This window comes from Juglans microcarpa x Juglans regia, chromosome 1D (assembly GCF_004785595.1).
Source record: "Juglans microcarpa x Juglans regia isolate MS1-56 chromosome 1D, Jm3101_v1.0, whole genome shotgun sequence".
NCBI lineage: Eukaryota > Viridiplantae > Streptophyta > Magnoliopsida > Fagales > Juglandaceae > Juglans > Juglans microcarpa x Juglans regia.
The window spans coordinates 10359499-10378917 of record NC_054594.1 but is presented as its reverse complement, the minus strand read 5'-3'; the positions used below and the strand labels follow the sequence as shown (position 1 = coordinate 10378917).

At 37.0% G+C, this 19419-nt stretch overlaps 1 protein-coding gene and 1 pseudogene across 2 annotated transcripts; one reads left to right on the top strand and one right to left on the bottom strand.

The window, feature by feature from the left end:
* Positions 1–1319: 1319 nt before the first annotated feature.
* LOC121268478 (mitochondrial adenine nucleotide transporter ADNT1-like) lies at positions 1320–10522 on the top strand. Of its 2 annotated transcripts, none has more exons than XM_041172797.1 (8): positions 1320–2098; positions 2481–2529; positions 2991–3154; positions 3680–3717; positions 4150–4259; positions 4556–4669; positions 6033–6377; positions 10146–10522. In XM_041172797.1, exons 1-8 carry the CDS (start codon positions 1944–1946, stop codon positions 10227–10229), a joined length of 1059 nt encoding a protein of 352 aa, XP_041028731.1. In that variant the 5' UTR covers positions 1320–1943; the 3' UTR covers positions 10230–10522. The 2 variants fall into 2 exon arrangements, with proteins under 2 accessions (XP_041028731.1, XP_041028722.1); XM_041172788.1 differs by having other exon boundaries at positions 1326–2098; positions 4147–4259.
* A 6932-nt stretch (positions 10523–17454) lies between these two features.
* LOC121263195 lies at positions 17455–18322 on the bottom strand (annotated as a pseudogene).
* Between the last annotated feature and the right edge of the window lie 1097 nt (positions 18323–19419).

Here is a 19419-nt window from a genome sequence, read left to right as displayed (position 1 = left end):
ATTTCATGAGGGTACAAATTCCTCGTGGGTTCCCAAGCTCATGAGAATTCTAGCTTAAAAGCTTCATGGTTCTCGGTAGGGCTGACTTATACCCACTACCGATACATTCTCATCACTCCCCTCGAACAAACCGTCAGGTAAGTGCAAGGAGACCTTCTTCGTAGCCCTCTGATCCTCCTTCCCTAACACTGGTGCTTCCATCTTCCTCAGGTTCTTGACCGTTGATTCTCTTGTTCCCCCAATGGTCACTGTAGTGGACTTTGGTTTTTTATTCTTTTCTTAACGTTCGGCCCATGAGACTGAATTAGAGTTGAGGAACTTAGGCCATCACTTTGGCCCGTATTTGGCCCAATGTCAACCAAAATGACATTGCCAGGGACTTGACCGTTAGTCCCCATTTCATCTCTTTTATTCAAACTCCCTGATTCCTCGGCAGTTCCCACCTCTTTTGTAATCATCACCTTTGGGATAACCTTATCCATAACCCCAACTATCGCAGATTCAGAAGAAGGTACATTAAGAAACTAATTCCCATCATCCATCTTTTCCATCGAGTTAGTTTCCCTCGTTGGCATCCTCTCCAATTCCGCTGCATGATCCTTTTTTCTCGTTGATTCTGTTGAATCCGATGCCACTCCCACCACATAATCCCTCAGCATCGTTGATCGTTTACCACCACCCTATCCAGTAGGTGGTGCCGCTATCAACCATTGCCCATAAAGGGAAATTCTCCAAAGTCTAAGATGCAGATTGCAACTTCCATGTTGCACAATCTCAATGCTCTGGCTCAGGTAGCCACACTGATAATAGAAATCCGACAGACGCTCATTGGTGAACGAAACCCAACAGTCCCTTTGAGAACCCAAAGCAACCTTCTTACGTGGCAGCAAAGGTTTCGTAATATCCAAGCTAATCCTGACTCGCATAAATTCTCTCCAAGCAAGATCATCTTGCTCTAAATCAACCTCAATGACCCTTCCCATCGACTTTCCAATTAGTCCCCCCACATATTCATTACAAGCCATCAGAGGTAAACTGTGTATTCGAACCTAGAAAGCAATCTCCATTTTAATTTCATGCACCTGCAACTGGCCCTCAAACTCTTTAGTCAACACTAACTGTTTATCGAAAGACCAAGGTCCATCGCGTTGTACCCGTGCTCTGTCGCGACTCTCCTCAAATTCAACTGGCATCAGTACTAATGTTAAATCACGAAATTTGATGCTATTCATAGATCTCCAGATCGTCTCATAGTCTGATTGAATGCCCCTCTATTAAAATGTCTCTCAATAAACACCTTGATAATTAAACACTGCTCCCCTCCGACGATTCCCTCTTCTAAGTTTCTAACAACTCCATCTCTACCAACACTTTCATAGTCTCTTCTGCAATAAAAGACATCTTCTCATATAACTGACTCAAGTCCTTAGCCGTAGAAAGCCAAAAGCACCTACACGAAGGCAGGAAAGGGAAATCTCTACGCTGTCCGAGAGAATAGAGAGAGGAACTTCTTTTTCCGTCTTTTTTAATTTTTGTAGTTTTGGATGTTTCCGGTAAGTGACAAGATTGTTCATTCATCATTGCATTTGCCCAACGTGCCTACCAAACACGGCAACTGATCTGAGCGAGTGCACGTACATTCACTCTCTCAGGAAGCGCGTTGCGCATGCTTGGCACAATAAAGAAACGCCGTCGCTTAACTGCAATCCCGCAGTTAAACCCTCGCTTTCTGCTCCCGAGCCACCACTACCACACTCTGCGACTACGTACAGAACTGCGGAAGGCTCGCCTTTTGAAATACTCGCCGTAGATCCGAACCGATCGATCGCCGAAATAGAACTCCGTGAAGCCGAGATCGAGTGCAACAGCGACGTAGGGTTCTGGTTGCTTTTCCTGGTTATTCCCCAAGGAGTTTCTTTTATTGTTTTTTTTTTCTACTTCCAATGGCTTCGGAGGATGTGAAGAGCGAATTGGCGGTGTCGAAGTTTGTGAATTTTGCGGGGGAGGCAAAGCTAGCTAGAGAGGGCGTGAAGGCTCCGAGCTATGCTGTTCTCAGCATTTGCAAGTCTCTGGTCGCGGGTGGAGTCGCTGGAGGAGTGTGAGTTCCATCTTCCTTATCTCGTTCATTGATAGTATGTTGGTTTATAAAAGGGAAATAGAAATGGAAATCTGAAAGGAATGGGACTTTTTTCCCCTTTTGTTTTTTGTTTTTTTGTTATTTATTCTTTTTAAGTTTCTGGCTTATTATTGAACAATCGGGAAAAATGATGGATTTTGAATCTTGTTGTGAGTTGGAATCAGAAAGACTGTGTTGCATCCAGTGTAGTTGATGAATTATCCAAGTTTTGTAAAATGTAGCTGCCTGGGAAAACTTCGGTATCACTAATTTTGAACATACTGTGCATTTTTTTTTTCCAATTCTCTTCTTTGCGGTAGTGCTATTTTCATTTCGTAGAATAAATTTTTTATTGTCTATGCAGGTCACGCACAGCTGTTGCTCCATTAGAAAGGTTAAAAATATTGCTCCAGGTTGGTTGAAATTCAACTGAATAATTCGTTTTTTTTTTTAAATTTATTTCAATTGAATAATTCATGATTGTTTATATATGTATAAATTCATTAACAAAGATATCCCCTTCTTTACATGATTTTTTCATATGGATATATATACATATCTATGGAGCAAATGCTTTGAAGTACATTTTATGAAAGAACCCTTTGATCTGATTGAAAAGGGTCCCTGATCATGAACTATTCTTGATTGGGGTTGAAAATCTCAAGTTCTTCTATGCACATGAGATTTAATTATATTAATTTCCATGGTCAATTTCTTATATGTAATACTAATCAATAGGGCCCCTTTTGTAAGTGCCACAAGGTGACAAGATTTCCTTTTCCATGCTTTTGGACCCAAATTCGTTAGTCTGGAGCTTTTCCTGTTCCATGCACAATCCCATAATGATATGTTAATTAGCTTGGATAATATGCAGGTCCAGAATCCCCATAACATAAAATACAATGGAACGATTCAAGGCTTGAAATATATATGGAGAACTGAGGGTTTTCGTGGACTGTTCAAAGGAAATGGAACTAATTGTGCACGTATTGTGCCAAACTCTGCGGTCAAGTTCTTCAGCTATGAGCAGGCTTCAAAGTAAAGTTTTCTGCTCGATGTTTATGTGAATAGATTACATTGGTCTCTGGCATGTGCTTTTAAATTGTGCTCTCTAACTTTTTATTTTGGGCCCAACTTTTGAATTGTAATTTTCTATGTCGGAAACATTGGTGAAATTCTTGGGCAAAACCGAGTTTTTGGGAGCGTGGCCTTTTGAGTTTGGTTGATTGCTGTTGATCATAGACATGCAACTATCTTGCGTGAAGTTGATGATCGTATTTGTTACTCTAAATTTCATCGAACTTTCTAAAGGAGAAAAATTATATTATACTGTTCGGCTATTTTTCATTATGTGCATTTCTGTTCTGTCAAATTGAAGTAATCATAACGTGATATGACAATACTACCTTTTGAGGTCCAATGATGGGCCATAGTAAAATAAGCATAGACGTTTATGACCTTTTTCATTATCCTCTTGCATACTGTACACAAATACCTTAGTTATGTACCCTTCGATGCAGTAGTGAGGTCTATTGATTAAAGTTTCCCTTCTTGTAATGGCAGGGGCATTTTGCGTCTATATCAGCAGCAAACTGGCAATGGTATGTTCTTCTTTAACATCATTGTGTCATTGAAGGGTTATGTATTTGTTTATGCATTAACAAGACACCATGGAGACTTGTTCTAGACATAATAATTTGATTTAGTTTTTTGGAGTGAAAAGGAAGGGATGCCTGTAAAAGAACTATCAGATGGGCCTTTTTCATTCCTTCATTGCCATGTATTAAATCAATGAAGGCATAAAGAATCCAGTTTACCTTCATCGTACATTTAGTAATACATTATGTACTGGATGTGAGTAGTACATTTGCTTGTTTTCCTTCTGACCTACTCAAGAACTTTATTAGTAGGACATGATCATAACATTAACTCAGACAAACTTCATTCAGTGTCTGAGGATTCATAGATGGAAAGATGGCAGTTAATAGAGGACATATTGTCTTACACACTTTTCTTGTTATTTCGTGCAGAAGATGCTCAGCTCACTCCTCTTTTGCGTCTTGGGGCTGGGGCGTGTGCTGGAATAATTGCCATGTCTGCAACTTATCCAATGGACATGGTACGAGGCAGGTTAACTGTACAGGTACTTGGTCTTCTATCATCATAGACTCATAACTTAAAGTAAATATGTTCCTGGAAGAATTATCTAGGCTTGTCTTCTATCCCATTTTATGGAAGTTGCTGGGAACACCAATACCTCTATTTAAGATAAGATGTGCTGTTTGAATTTCCTGGAGGATTTGGTTTTTGGTTATTTTATTTATTACAATAAATGGCAACATATTTCATTTAAGCTATTCATCTTTTGGGTTATTAAGGACTGTGCATAGGTAATTCCCATTTATTGGATCTAAAATTTGATGGGACTTATAATTGCAGACGGAAAATTCTCCTTATCAGTACAGAGGAATAATCCACGCGCTATCAACCGTGCTCAGGGAAGAAGGCCCACGGGCTTTATACAAGGGTTGGCTTCCTTCTGTGATTGGAGTTGTAAGCAATTTTTCTCTCTTCTTTTTTCTGCTGTTATGTTGGACTGGGTAATTACAGCCAGGATGATAAATAGTGAAGTCTATGCTAGGATCTGTATCTTCATCTACATGCAGTTAAAGCCCTGGTTGTCTTGACAATTATGTGGCCCTTGCACTTGTGGAGATTTTGCCTGTACCAATGATGATATTTTACTTTCATCAAAAGAATATAGATGCTGATGAAATTTATTTATATAATAAAAAGAGATGCCAATGAAATTTCAGGTTTCAACACGACCAAGTACTCGAGTCTGGTATCTTGATTTTCTAGTATGAAATTAGTTTTCAATGGGGCCTTTTATGTGTCAGGTTTCCAACACTTCCCCTGCTGTCACTGATTTTTTTTTTTTTTGGCCCAAATCACATTGCTCTATGTTCTTGAACATGTATTGCTTGCTCATGAAGAATGTTACTTTTTAGATTTTTTTTATCGGCACCGGGTGTCTGTGAACAATGTCTCGACTAATCTTGAGGGTGCACAGGCCATTGGTTAGGAGTTTTCCACAAGTGCACCTTAGTTAATTCAAGGGGAAGTTTCTCCAGTCTAATGGACCTTAGAAATTGTTTGCACTCAAGAGGATTTCAAACCTTAGACTTGGAGGGAGCATACCACCATGACAAAGGCCTTTACCACTTGAGCCAACCCCTAGGGGTTTTAATTTTTTGAATTATATGTTGCAACATGCCTCATTAACCTATGAGTGCCGTGTGGAATTCTTGATCATGGAGATTGAATGCTTATTGTTCTAGCATAGCAGAAAGAATTCAGTGGAAAAATGGAGGAATGTTCCTGGTTTTTTTTTTTTTTTTTTTTTTTTTTTTCTCTCTATAAATTTGAAATTTCCTGCTTTGTTAACAATGAAAAAGAAATAATGTACACATGAGAGAGAGGGAGGAAGGGAAGGAGGGAGTGAGTGAGTTTAGAGAGCTGAGCTCCTTGCATAAAGTCTCAGTTTATTTTGCACTTCAATAATGATCTGTGCTTCAGTTGATTTCTATTTTGAATGGTGTAACCTTCATGCACGCAGACACTTGTCTGCCCACACTCACATGCAAACATGTGTAAATGCATTGGTGGGATAGATGTCAATAGTTATGTTAGTATTTTCTTCTGCTGTAGATAGGCAACTGGGGAAGACAATTGTAACAAGGGTGAAGAAATTCAAGTTTTAGAAACATATTTTTGTTCCCTTCTGTGCTGATACTTGGTATTAATTTATCATTTTCTTTTTAGCACCTTAAACTTGTCTCGCTGGATTTTAATATGAAATCAGAAGAACATTTCTCTCGAATTGTAGTATGATGTTAGTATCTGATGTTTGCAGGTTCCATATGTGGGTCTGAACTTTGCTGTGTATGAATCTCTAAAGGATTGGTTAGTTAAAACTAGACCGTTTGGACTGGTTGAGGATGCTGAGTTGAGTGTGACAACACGGCTGGCATGCGGGGCTGCTGCTGGGACTGTTGGGCAAACTGTTGCTTATCCTCTTGATGTCATACGTAGACGGATGCAGATGGTGGGATGGAGTAATGCTGCTTCTATTGTCACTGGTGATGGGAGGAGCAAGGCCCCACTTGAATATACTGGTATGATCGACGCGTTCAGAAAAACCGTTCGATATGAAGGCTTTGGGGCATTGTATAAGGGTTTGGTCCCCAATTCTGTGAAGGTCAGTCTCTTTCTATTCTTTGCAATCTATGTTTTAAGAAATGTGGGAATACGTTAGGTTTAACTGGTTTGGAACTTTCCAAATAGAATGTTTGGTCTGCACTACCAAATTGAAATTTTAGGTCACCTTCTAAGGGAATTGCCATTATTTGTGACACTTAGATACTATGTCACTTCTTTCCATCAAATAGAGAAAATACAAGATTTAGGACTAAAATACCACTGGCTGGCTGGGAGGAGGAAAAAAGAAAGCTCTATATCCTATGAATGCCAATGTGTCGTGTTGAACTTTTATTTGGCTGCCTAGCCAAGTATCCATTGTGTATGGATATTTTTTTTATTGGTGTGTATGGATACTAAAGAGGTTTATCTTAGAGAGTTTTGATCCTTTGAACCATTTCCATATTTGTAGTTGTGGTGCTCCACGAATTAGGTGATTAAGAACCATCCAGTCTTAGAAATTCTGGCCTGTGGGATGTCCAACATAAGGTGCATCTGGATGTGGGTCCTGTAGAGCTGCAAATGTTGTTTTGTGGGGGTATCTATTCTTCACACTCTAGCTCTTGTATGTGTCCCGTGTACTTAGGCTATGCCTATTTCTAGGGGTGTAAACGAGCTGAGTTCGAGCGAGTAATTGGTGGTCAAGCTTATTTGTTTAATTTTTATTCAAACACAAGTCGAGCTCAAGCTTTTCATCAAGTTGGATTTTATGTTCACGAACATCTTGTTTAATATTTGAGCTTGTTCACGAGCTGGATAAAATATATTATCTTTTTTTTTGATGAGTAATAATTTATTCAAAGAAATAGGCATAAGCCCAAGTACACAGGTCGTATACAAAGGAAACACCTACAACTTCCACAAACGAAAAGAAACTAAATGCCAGAAAACTAAAAAAAGTGCAGAAAATTATCCTCCATTACAAACACTTTAACCCAAGAACTCAAAGTACTCAAGAAAAAATTCCTAAGATCTCCCAATGAGCATTCTTTATCTTCGAAGCATCTCCCATTTCTTTCAATCCATATGCACCACATAAGACAAAGAGGTATCATCTTCCAAACTCTCACCGCCTTCTTATAGCCCTTCAAACCCTTCCAGCCTTCCAATAAATCCACCACTTCTCTAGGCATAACCCAATGTAACCCTGTCCAACTCAAAACCTCATTCCACAAGAATCTTGTAACTTCGCAATGAAGAAAAATGTGATTTACTGATTCACCTGCCCTTTTACACATGACACACCAATCAGCTATAAACAGACCTCTCCTTCTAAGATTATCAGTAGTCAAAACTTTGCCCAAAGATGCCACCCAACAGAAAAAAGCAACCTTAATTGGGAACTTTCACTTTCCATATACTTTTCCAAGGAAAAACACAACTACTATGACTAGACAGAATTCTGTAATAAGATGAGACTGAAAACTTAGCATTTCCAGCAGGAATCCACACCATGCTATCCTCTCTTTCAAGCACCAACTTTGAACTGTAGAGTTTAACCAGCAGAGCCTTAACTTCATCCACCTCCCAATCATTGACTTCCCTTTTAAAAATAATATTCCATTCAGCCTTCTTGTTAATACTGCTGTAAGAATCATAAATAGAAGCATTATGATCCCTGGAAATTCTGAAAATGGTAGGAAAAACCAGCTTGAGAGCAGTATCCCCACACCACAAATCATGCCAAAAGAGAATCCTCTTACCATCTCCCACCTTCAAAATGAAGTTATTGGAGAAGGAATCCCATCCTTTTCTAATACATTTCCACAAACTAACCCCATAAGCACCACTAACAGCTTTAGGACACCAACCACCCCACAAACTTCCATATTTCACTTCTATTACATTTTTCCACAGGGCTTTACTCTCCAAATGATATCTCCAAAGCCATTTCCCAAGCAAAGCTCTATTAAAACCCTTAAATCTTTTATCCCCAAACCACCACGATCCAGTGGTTGACAAACCTTCTTCCAACTAACCAAGTGAAACTTCTTTTCCTCACCAATGCCTCCCCATAAGAAATTACGAAATAAACTCCCAATCCTCTTTTCGACTCTTGCCGGAAGTGGAAAAAGAGAAAGGAAATAGGTGGAAAGGTTAGACAAAGTACTCTTTATAAGAGTTAGTCTTCCCCCCTTAGACAAGTAAATCCTCTTCCAACGCGCTAACCTCCTTTCAATTTTTTCAATCACCCCATCCCATATATTGACAGCTTTAAAAGAGGCTCCCAAAGGAAGCCCAAGATACCTCAAAGGCAAAGAAGAGATTCTACACCCCAGTAAATTAGCCAAATCTGATAAATTCTGAACATCACCCACAGAAACAATTTCAGACTTCGACAAATTAACTCTTAACCCCGAAGCAGCTTCGAAACACAACAAAAGTGCTCTTAAAACACGAAAATTATCCGAATCAGGCTCACTAAAAATCAAGGTGTCATCAGCAAATAACAGATGAGAGATCTTTAAACAGTTCCTATTCTCGTTACCCACCACAAAACTGGACAGCAGATTACCCTCTACAGCCCTCTCAATCATTCTACTCAAAGCGTCCATAACCATAACAAAAAGAAAGGGGGAAATGGGATCGCCTTGCCTCAAACCGCGAGAACTACAAAAGAAACCAGCCAGTTCACCATTCACCAAAATAGAAAATTTTGAAGTCAAAAGACAATGCTTAATCCACGAACTCCATTTAGCACCAAAACCAAATCTCCTCAGTAAATAAACAAGAAAATCCCAGCTTACATGATCATAAGCCTTTTCCATATCCAATTTAATAAGAATACCAGCTTTCCCTTCAACCTACTCTCCAAACATTCACAAGCAATTAAAAATTTTGTAACTATAAACATCTAAAATAGATCATCTATATTGTATTTTATAACTTTATCTAAAAATTTTGACTTTTTGCTAAATATTTTTAAAGTTTGTATATACATATATCAACAATTAAATTCATAAGGATTCAGGTAACATATTTAGTATTTGAAATATTCTATTTTATACGAACTCATTCGAGCCAAGCCGAGTTTTATATGTATCATTTAATAGTCGATCATAATTTTATGTTCACGAACAGCTTCTTTAATAAATGAATCAAGCCGAATTCGAGTTTGAATGAACCGGTCTCGAGCGGCTTGTCGAGTAGTATTGTTTATTTATTTTTTTGATAAGAAAATTTATTGATCCTCATAATTAGGCATAGCCCAAGTACACAGGTAGTATACAAGAGAGAAATATCTAATTACTGCCTACGAACAAAGAAAGAAGCATACACGTCATTAAAATTTACCCCCTCTAATACAATAGCCTAAAGTAACAAAGATTGGAAAAATAGGTCTCTAAATCCCCCTCAATGAGCAAGTAGTATTGTTTGTTTACAGCCCTACCTATTCGTCATCAATAAAATCTTTATTTGCTGATAAAAAAATTCTATTCTTCAGTCTAGAATGAGTGTTCTAGAATTTGTAGAGTGGTTGTGGAAAACTTCTATGATTGATGTTCAGGGTTAGATGTGAAAAGTGGTTGTACTTTGAGGGTAGGCGGCCATTGTGCCTTAGAGCCACAGATTCATGCCCTTTTATGATCTGTACAAGCATAGTCTATTACCAGTTAAATATTACAAATCAGCTCCTTACTCGTCCATAGACTTTTTGCCTTTCAAATAAACTCATTTAAATGTTGCTGATATTCTTTTGTTAAAGTTGAATGAACTTATCTTTTCCCTGCATTAAGGACTTGTTTGATGTGCTGCCTTTCTTGTTCAGGTAGTTCCATCTATAGCAATTGCGTTTGTGACATACGAGATGGTGAAGGACATTCTGGGAGTTGAGATCAGAATATCAGACTGAAGTGCAGTAAAGTCCATGGTAATTAGTTAACCAAGTATGCTATTTTTGTAGGCAAGGTGACGAGAGATAAACGAGGGATAATTTATTTCTTCTCTTTTCTCCGAGAATCAGTTAGAAGCAAGTTTGAATTTGTGTTTATAAATTGTTTTCCCTTGTTTTCCTGTCTATGTTTCCTTGTGAGCATGCTTTAGCTTTCAGCTTCTCATTTATATGCTGTATCAATAAATGTCTTGACAATAAAACAATGCATTTCGTGCCTTTCCATAAGAGTTAAGAAAGCTTTTTTCCAAGTATATTTGATGCGATTGTTCCTTAGTTCTCTCTCTTTCTCTCTCTCCATAAATCGTTTGTTTACTTGGAAATCAAGATGAAGGCAGAAGAGTAATTATTAGAATCTAACTTTGCTCTCACATAAAACAAAGTTATGGAGATAAATATGGTTCTATTCCCAACTGGTTTGAATTGTCCAGAAAGCTTGAATGAGATATGGTGATAATATGTAGTGGAAACACGTTGCTGAGTTCATAGAAAATTCTAGATTCAGAGGTGTCCCAATATGGTAACTCCATTTTTCACACTACATAATACGTATACCTATAGCATATTTAATACATTGTACAAAAATGTTGATGATATAAAGGAATTTGAGGAATAAGAAACAAAGAACATAATCAAGCTTTCCTCCCCTTGTTTTCTGGTTTGCTTTTCGCAGTGGCTGTTTAGGAGAACACGTATTTATTGCAACATTATCAACATATTTGTGATATTGTGAAAATCTTGAATAACGTCTTTGCTTTTCCCCCGTTTTCTCTTGTCAAGCTTGGTGGACATTTTCTGTTACATCCTCCTTACATGACTGAAAACAAAAAACAAGAGGAAACCATTATAAAGAAATCTGGATGTTGAAGACTACATATGAAATGAAAATAAAAATCTAGTTATTTGAGACATGCTGTTGTGGTGTACATTTTTTCTTTTATTATTATTATCGGTAAATAAGATTTTATTGATCACGAGAATAGACAAGAGTCCAAGCATACTAGACATATACTAGAGCATTGCCTATGCGTGCTAGGTTGTACATTCTGATCTTAATACGGTAAGGTTCTAAGGGTCTGAATCTGTATGATCTTTGTGAAATACAGTTACAATCTTACCTGGAATCACGTACGGTTGTGTGAAACCTTGGTGTTGGTCGCCCCATGAGCTTAACCTTACTTATTTCCTGTCTTTTGGTGCGTAATCTTGATATGCAAGCTTTGGCTTCACGCGAGTCTCTTGCACTTTGTCCTTTACTTTGTTCGTAATTTAAGAGTTCTTGATCGGGTGAAGAGAGTGATGAGAGGAATACAAGGAGGAGATTCATTTCAGCTAGAAAGGAAGTGTTGGACAACTCTTTAGGATGACGGCAATCATCACTTTTGTGCTCTCCTTCATGCAGCATCATAGTTTCTTCATCTGTTTCTTTAGAGGGTTCTGCCATTTTTACTTTCGCCAACAACCTGAAATTTTAATATGGTCATTAATGTTTCGGTCATATTAATGATCAGAATATATGACAAGAAATAGAATAAACATGGAAATTAAAGGGTGCCATTAGCATATTCGGTGTACTGTCCAAAAGAGTGATAATAAATTTGTGGGGGAACCTGTTTGATTGTTGAGAAAATGCTGGAAAAAGAAATCTTGAATCTCACGAATCAGGACATGAGAGAGGTAATAGGAACCAACCTAGTGACGACTGATTTAAAAGCTTAACATGCATAAATGTTTTTGTCAGAATTTCTCCTCTCTGGCAGGTACATGTGGTTCTGTGATCTAATATTATTTATTGTTTTGGCTACACAAAGAAAAAGAAAAAGGAAAAGAAAAGACAAAGGGGTTAAAACTTAAAAGTGGTTCAAAATGGGCGGAGTCCATGAAAGTTGAGAAACATCAGGTGCAGTATTAGTTGCCAATTATAAATGGAGTGTGTTGTTGAAGATCGAAAATATAGCCATGAATTACTTTGAATCTTTTAACTAACTTCGGGTTTACCGTTTAATTTTTTTTTTTTCAAAGTCAGTTGCCTTTTTATATATTGATGGTCATAAATTGTTTGTTAATTTTGAAAAAGTCACTAAATAAAATAGAGATCCTCGTTAATTGTGTGACAAATTGGATGGGTCTATTTTAGATATAGATATATTAATATGTGTGATCTATAATATTTACACTTTTTTAGATTTTTAGACAGCATGAACTCTGCGTAAACATTTAATGGTGTTTCTTTCTCTTTCTGAATTTAATCAGACAATTGGAGAGAGTATCAATCGGTAAAATCCTTGTAAATGGATGCTATTAATTGAGTTAAACTTATTAGTTGAACAGTAACTCAATTGACATGCCTTCCTTTATAATTGAGGGTTCTAATCTCTAGGGAGATCATGGCCTTACAATTCAAAACTACAATTTATTTACAACTTATCATAAAATAATATATATATATTTTTTAATTTCAAACACATCAATTCAAAATCAAAATTAAAATAAATATTTAAAAAAATATTATTTTATTAGAAGGTCCTAGAAAAAATGTAAAGGGTAGTTATTTTACTTGTCGATTTATTTTTTTAATAAAGGTCAAATTGGCCACTATCGGAAAAAATTCGTTAACTCATGTTAGAAGCGTTACACGAGCACCACATGCACAGTTGCACTAATTAACATCCAACATCTCTAGCTAACTTATATAACAAAAATTAAATAAAAGATATAAGAAACCTAAAATAAAAATAATGGAACTTTTCTGAAAAGAAAATTGTAAAGTTTGAATATTTTAAACGTTTCACTTCAATTCCTTTAATGAGATGTTCATCTTTTGTCACGAAACATGCAATATGTCCTAAATAGCCTTTTGCATGCAGGCTCTAGTTAGTTCGGTCCATGTTAGGAAAAGTTCAGATCAAACATTTAAAAAAAAAAAAAAAAAAAAAAAAAAAAAAAAAAAAAAAAAAAAAAAAAAAAAAAAAACTAAAATCTTGAAAAACACATGAACAGAAAATATAACCAAACTCATCATAAAAAATTTTAAAAATAAAATAGAAAGGGGACTCCCCAGTCCCCACTACCTATTTTCAGAAATCTGTTTTCCTTTTAAGATTTTTAATGTTTTAGATCTTTTTTTTTTTTTTTAATGTTTGCTTTCCGATTCTTATAAGATTTTGTCCATTAATACACATATTTATATATTAATATGTGTGTGTTTAAATAGAATGAAAAAAAATAATAAATCACATGTTGGTGTGTGGTGTAAGGAATGATAAGTAGAATTTTTCTTAATTTAATGGGAGTATCAGATGGTATCACAATATATTAGTGGTATGAACTCTATTGACTTTGTCTAGAAGACAATGGGGTGTAATGGGAGGAAGTAGTGATAGTGGATGCCACATTACTATTCCATCACTTGTGTACTTGTGAAATCACCATTTGTCTAAAAGGTTAATCTAATGAGAAGATGTCGATTTTATTATTTGTATTATATTTTTTAACACTACGAGTTCTCAGATACCATGCTTCAAGTAGTTGATAAATATGACAAGGGTTTTACATCGAGGCTAAGGACACCCTTGATAAGGATTTGGGGGTCATAAATCTTGAACCTATTTGAGGACCTTGATGTAGTTTTGTCAAAGACCGGTTGTTTTTAATAGCATATCAAAGTTTCTGTCATTGCAAAATAGGGAAGAGATGTGAATGGGCAGAATCATCTAGCTAAATAAGTTGCCATGCAATCTCCAAAGTAGCATTCACTTAAGAACCCAAAGGAATTTCAGCTTATTCATATTCCATTTAGGTATTTCAACTAAAAATTTGAAGGTAGTGTAGAAAAAGTAAGATCTTGGCATTGAATTTTGTGTGGGTCTATGGAATCTAATGCTGGTTGTTTCCATGACCCACTGACAAGTATTATGGTTACAGAATTCAAGAAACCATATGTGGTCTACATCTCTTGTTGGTTCTCCAATTAATTCTTCATCACTTGTACGTAATGTGTTGGGAGAAGATATGTTCATATGTAATGGAGATGTCCATGATCAGAACGTGTAGTTTCAAACATTTTGAATGCTCTATGATTGACTAAGAAATTAATGGACTGCGCGCGCTTGCCATGTCTCATACGCCACAGACCGATTGTGTGGACAAGAAACAATGAATCAACACTACGTACTCATGTTTGCATTTAATAGGCATAGTCTAGTGGTTACTGAGTCATTACCATCAACCTTAAATTGTTTTTTCTTTTTTTCAGTTGAGAAAGGTTAGCATTCATTTTCCTTCGTCATTTGTTACATTTCATTATAAAAAATTTCATTTGCAAGATGATATAAAAAATTTCGCCATTTGTTACATAGTTGACTTGGTATGACTTGATTTGTATAATAAATTTTATAATCACAATCTATTGCAAATAGATTTTAGGGTTTAGGGTGTGTCCTTCACACTTGCTTATAAATAGCATAACTATTTTATTATAGTTGAATATCGAAATTGAAGGTTTCAGTACATGATTAGAAGAAAGGGAAATAAACAATATGGATTTATTTATTTTTATTATGTTGTCTATTATGTTGTCTATTCATCTTTTCGCTCCTAGTAGATTCGTGATAATTGAGGGGAGTGAGGTTGGCGATATTATATGGTGTGTTTATTTCGTATGGATATTAATATATTAATCCCAAAATAGAAAACGTGATGGATTTATGTTAAGTATTCTTGTCTATGTATTTTTTTTAATACACAATATACTCCTCCTTCGATTACATCTAGAGAAAGGAATCTGCCACCTTGGAGAGAAGGGTTGTTTTTCTTGGTGAATCCGGCACCTTGGGAAAGCTACTATGACAAAAATTCAAAGCTAATAAGAACAAGTATTTGGGAGTGATGTAAGACACGAATCAAGATCCCTAGCTATCAAGTTTTTATCCAAACTTGAAAGACCTCAAGTGAATGGATCCTATAGCATTTATAGTATCTAATGATACCCAAATACTTCACATGGATAGCAAAAATCGTTACGAGATCTATATTCAGCACAGGAGGTAGGACATTGAATTCAAGACCAGCCAGGGAATGATGAAGTGTAGTAAAACTTACTTCAAATTATCCTATAGATGATTTTTTTGGGATCTTGGTAAACAACCTTTTCAAAAGAAGACACGGCACGCAACAATATCTAAACACAAGCTAAAAACTTCATGATTTGGCATCTTCTGTGAAATAAAAAAGCAAAAATGTAGAAGTTTAATTTAAGGATAGACTAGAGTTGGAACAGTGGGCGCCTATCTTTCTATGTCTCTCATGATACAAAGGCCCAAGAAAAAGTAAATAACTATAACTGAAAAGCTTGAGATTAAAGCAACAAAATTGTAGCCTAGATCTACTTGATTTTGTGGTAAAACTGTAATGACTTCAACCCAAAAACCTTTGGTAAAGGACTTCCCCACATAACTCTTTTTTTTTCTTTCCTGTTCATATTGTCTCTTGGAAATCAACTCCAAATACCATGCTTGCAGAATATTCCTTAACCACAAAATAATAATAATAATAATAATAAAGGAAGAAAAAACTTGTCAACAGCTTTAAATAGCCCACCAGTTTGCCAGAACTGGGCACAAGAGAGAGTAGAGTAAAGAAGAAGAAAGGATTGAGAAACATTGGTGTTGGGGGGCAATGGAGTCAGTGACTAGGGCTTCAACAAACGTAGGTAGCAGAGCCAATGGACAGCAAGGGAAGGATCGATGCGGGCACTTCCAAATGCCGTTGCACTACCCAAGATACACCAAAGCCGATTACGAAACCATGCCGGAGTGGAAGCTGGATTGCTTGCTTAAAGAATATGGGCTACCGATCGTTGGGGATGTTGAACAGAAGAGAAAGTTCGCCATGGGATCCTTTCTCTGGTCTCATTAATTAGAATTGTACTTTATGTGTTATATATATATATATATTATGTGATGCAAAATTATTATGGATGTTTTTATTATGTTCCTTTGAATTCGATCCTTTGTCTTCGGTGATCTTGTGTTCAATTTATGTTATGGTAACTATATTTGAGAGTCGATATATTTTCAGACGTACCAGCTAATGTTTCTGTGATTTGAGTGATGTTTTGGGGCCTAATATCAAGGTGGCTGCAGGCCATTTGTTGAAGAAAAACGAAAACTTTCCTCTCCCAATTTCTATTTCAGATCATATTTTGAAACAAATTTGAAACAGATATTTCCCAGCCGTAATGTCTGCTTAAAATGATTTCATTAGTGAGAAGGGGTGGCTTTCATTTTCTGCATGAGTTGCAGTTTGCAATGGACTTCATAGACGTGCAGCATCAAATTCATGGGTCACATACAATCAAGAAATCTAAGATCTGACCAAATATTCTTAACATTTCAGCCACGGGCCACCCCATTTGACCCTCTCCTTCACACCAGGAGATATAAAGCATGAACAGCCGCCCACTACAAGATAAGGCCTTGGGTGGTACTTTAACATGGGAAGGGAATGGAGTCATTTGGACAGTAAACCACTAACATTTATACGTCATATCCACAAGTTTATCTGTCTCTGAGTAAACATAAAACACCCCATTACTAACAATGCCAGAGCAACCAATTCATGCATCCTCTGGAATTCTGTCCATCAATTTGATACCCAGTCATCTTTTTCTCCAGAATCCAAAGGCTTATCCCAAGCTCCAAGACCTCCAACAGCAATCAGCAGAATCCTTCTACAGCCCTTTGTGCGCATCAAATTATCACTTTTTAGCCGAATAAACTTGTTTGACTTTTTAATTGAGCAACAATGAAGTCTCGTTTTCATGACAAGCATGCCAATTGTTATGGACGTGTTTCACCACCACTACTGCACGATTACCTGCAGCCAAAAAATAAGACAGTTTGGGAGTTCGAGGGAATACCTTCGATGCCTACGGCAGTGACTGAAAATAACTCCCTAATACCAAAGAATCAGATACCCTTTACGTACTTGGATTCTCTTCTTATATTGAACTTTTGAATCGTTCTGTTCCTTAAATGATAATAGACATATCTATTATTCAAATTCAAACCTGGAGATGAGGGTCATCCTTTAATAAATTTTGAGTGATAACCGTTCTTATCTTTTATAGCTGCTGGGTGGTAGGTATTGGCAGTGGGCTGGGCCCTCTTGGTATTGATTGGGCATTTCAGTAGTGGGGCAAGCTACAAGAATAGGCAAAAGCCCAGGCCATGTGGTGCTAACCGGTCGGGATTTCCTCCCACCAGTTTTGTCGTCTTAGTGAAAAAGCCTCAGAGGATAGACATAAGTATCTGACATCGCACCAACCCGTGATTTGGAAAAGCGTTTTTCATGCCAATTTTGATGACTTTCGAAATATTGGAAAATCTGAACTGACCTCAGAAACAGTTTGGTGCTTATTTCATAGATGTATATTCATGCCATGTCAAGGGACCAAACACTAGAACCCCTTACTATCTTCAATGCTTCAATGAGCTCCTGTCCGCCCTCCCAAAGTTGGTCAAGCTTGAACAATCTCCAACAATTTAACCTGGATGCTGGAAACAGAGAACATGAACCTTCCTTTCAGAATATCAGCATCGATCCTACACCATTGATCTAGAGAAACATCTAATGCATGTATCTCCCTGGAGTAATAGCCATCTTTAACAGCATCAGCCAGAAAAAACCATGGATTCTGTTGTGAACCTTCCCTTCTCATTGTGCAGGAACTAGGAATGGGAGTTAAGTGTGGCTATAAGACTGGTCAGCGGGAGCCTCACCAAGCACATTTCCAGAAAGTCATTCGGAAGAAATATGTGCATGCTACTGACACTTATATATTCTTCAAGTTCAAAATCCTTCCTAATATTTTCCTTCCAATACTTCTCCTTCACTCCTATAGAGAAGAAATCCACTCCAGTTTCCTCAGTGCCACTTAAATCATCTCATCCAACTCTCTACTTCTTCAACATCTGCCTCACTTCTAACGAGATTTTGGATAAACTGTTAAAAGAGACCATCACTTGCAGAAAGAGCGAATAGAAGTACCTCATCACGTAGAGAGGTGTTGTAAGTTGTCAGCAACATGAAGAGGATGCAGGGGAGGATGTCTTAAATAAAATATATAACGAATGGAACTGGCACCAATATGATTTGATGTTAATCCAACGATCAGAACCAGAGCGTTAAGCCCATTTGATTGAGGGAACTGGCACCGTAACATCGGATTTAAATTTTAAAATAAAACAAAAAAGGGAAAAGTAGCCGTTGCAGTCACCGACCCACTCTCTCCCAAGGTCTATATATTTGATCACATGCATTGTAATTTGTCTCACAACCGGTCAGCCCGTTTTTGTGTGTGTGTGTGTGTGTGAGAGAGAGAGAGAAAGAGAGAGAGAGAGAGAGAGTGCGGGTGTGCTTGCGATGGAAGCGTACAAAAAGTTGGAGAAGGCAGGGCAATGGGACTCACAGGAAGGTGCAAAGAACGAGAGAGGAAGCGTATTATCAGATCGTTCGTTTTGAGGTTTTCGTTTTCTCCTCTTGTCTAATCTTGTTTTTTATCTAGGTATTGCATTCTTGGATTCCCACCATGGATTCTTTGAGATTTAATCGGTTTCTTAATGCGCTTTAACCTTTTGATTCTCAATTTTGCAGTTTTTGATGTACATATTGCTGTCATCCTTTTTGGTTTCTCAATTCTAGTTTTTGACGTGAACAAAAAATTATTGTGTTTCTACGGGTTGCGAATTGGGTCGTATTTTAAAGAAAACAAAGATTCGGTGTCTTTGATCTTTGGAACATTTTACTTGGTCTGCCATGACTCTCAAATCCTTAAAGTTCAATAAGGACAGCCGTAATCATCGATGTCAATTCTCGTTTAAGTTTCCTAGCAGAACTTGGCTCGGAATCGGAATATATACACATTCTGTGAGGAGAAAGTAGAAATTTTTCTCACATTCTAACACATTAGAGAACATCAGGAAGTCAAATGTATCTTAGTTACCCATTTGTTGTTTGATTTTTTTTCTGTGTAGTTCTTTTTTTAATTTAATTTTTACCTGATTTTATTATCTCATCTCAATTCACTATACAAATTTTTTTTTCCAATCGGATTACATGCTCGGCATTTGAGCTCGTCTTCTATGTAGCT

Bases quoted from the DNA above. Each gene is read 5' to 3' on its own strand.
- LOC121268478 (XM_041172788.1), top strand. From the start codon at position 1,944: ATGGCTTCGGAGGATGTGAAGAGCGAATTGGCGGTGTCGAAGTTTGTG. The intron at 3,155-3,679 runs GTAAAGTTTTCT...TTGTAATGGCAG, and splicing joins AGCTATGAGCAGGCTTCAAA to GGGCATTTTGCGTCTATATC. The intron at 4,670-6,032 runs GTAAGCAATTTT...TGATGTTTGCAG, and splicing joins TTCCTTCTGTGATTGGAGTT to GTTCCATATGTGGGTCTGAA.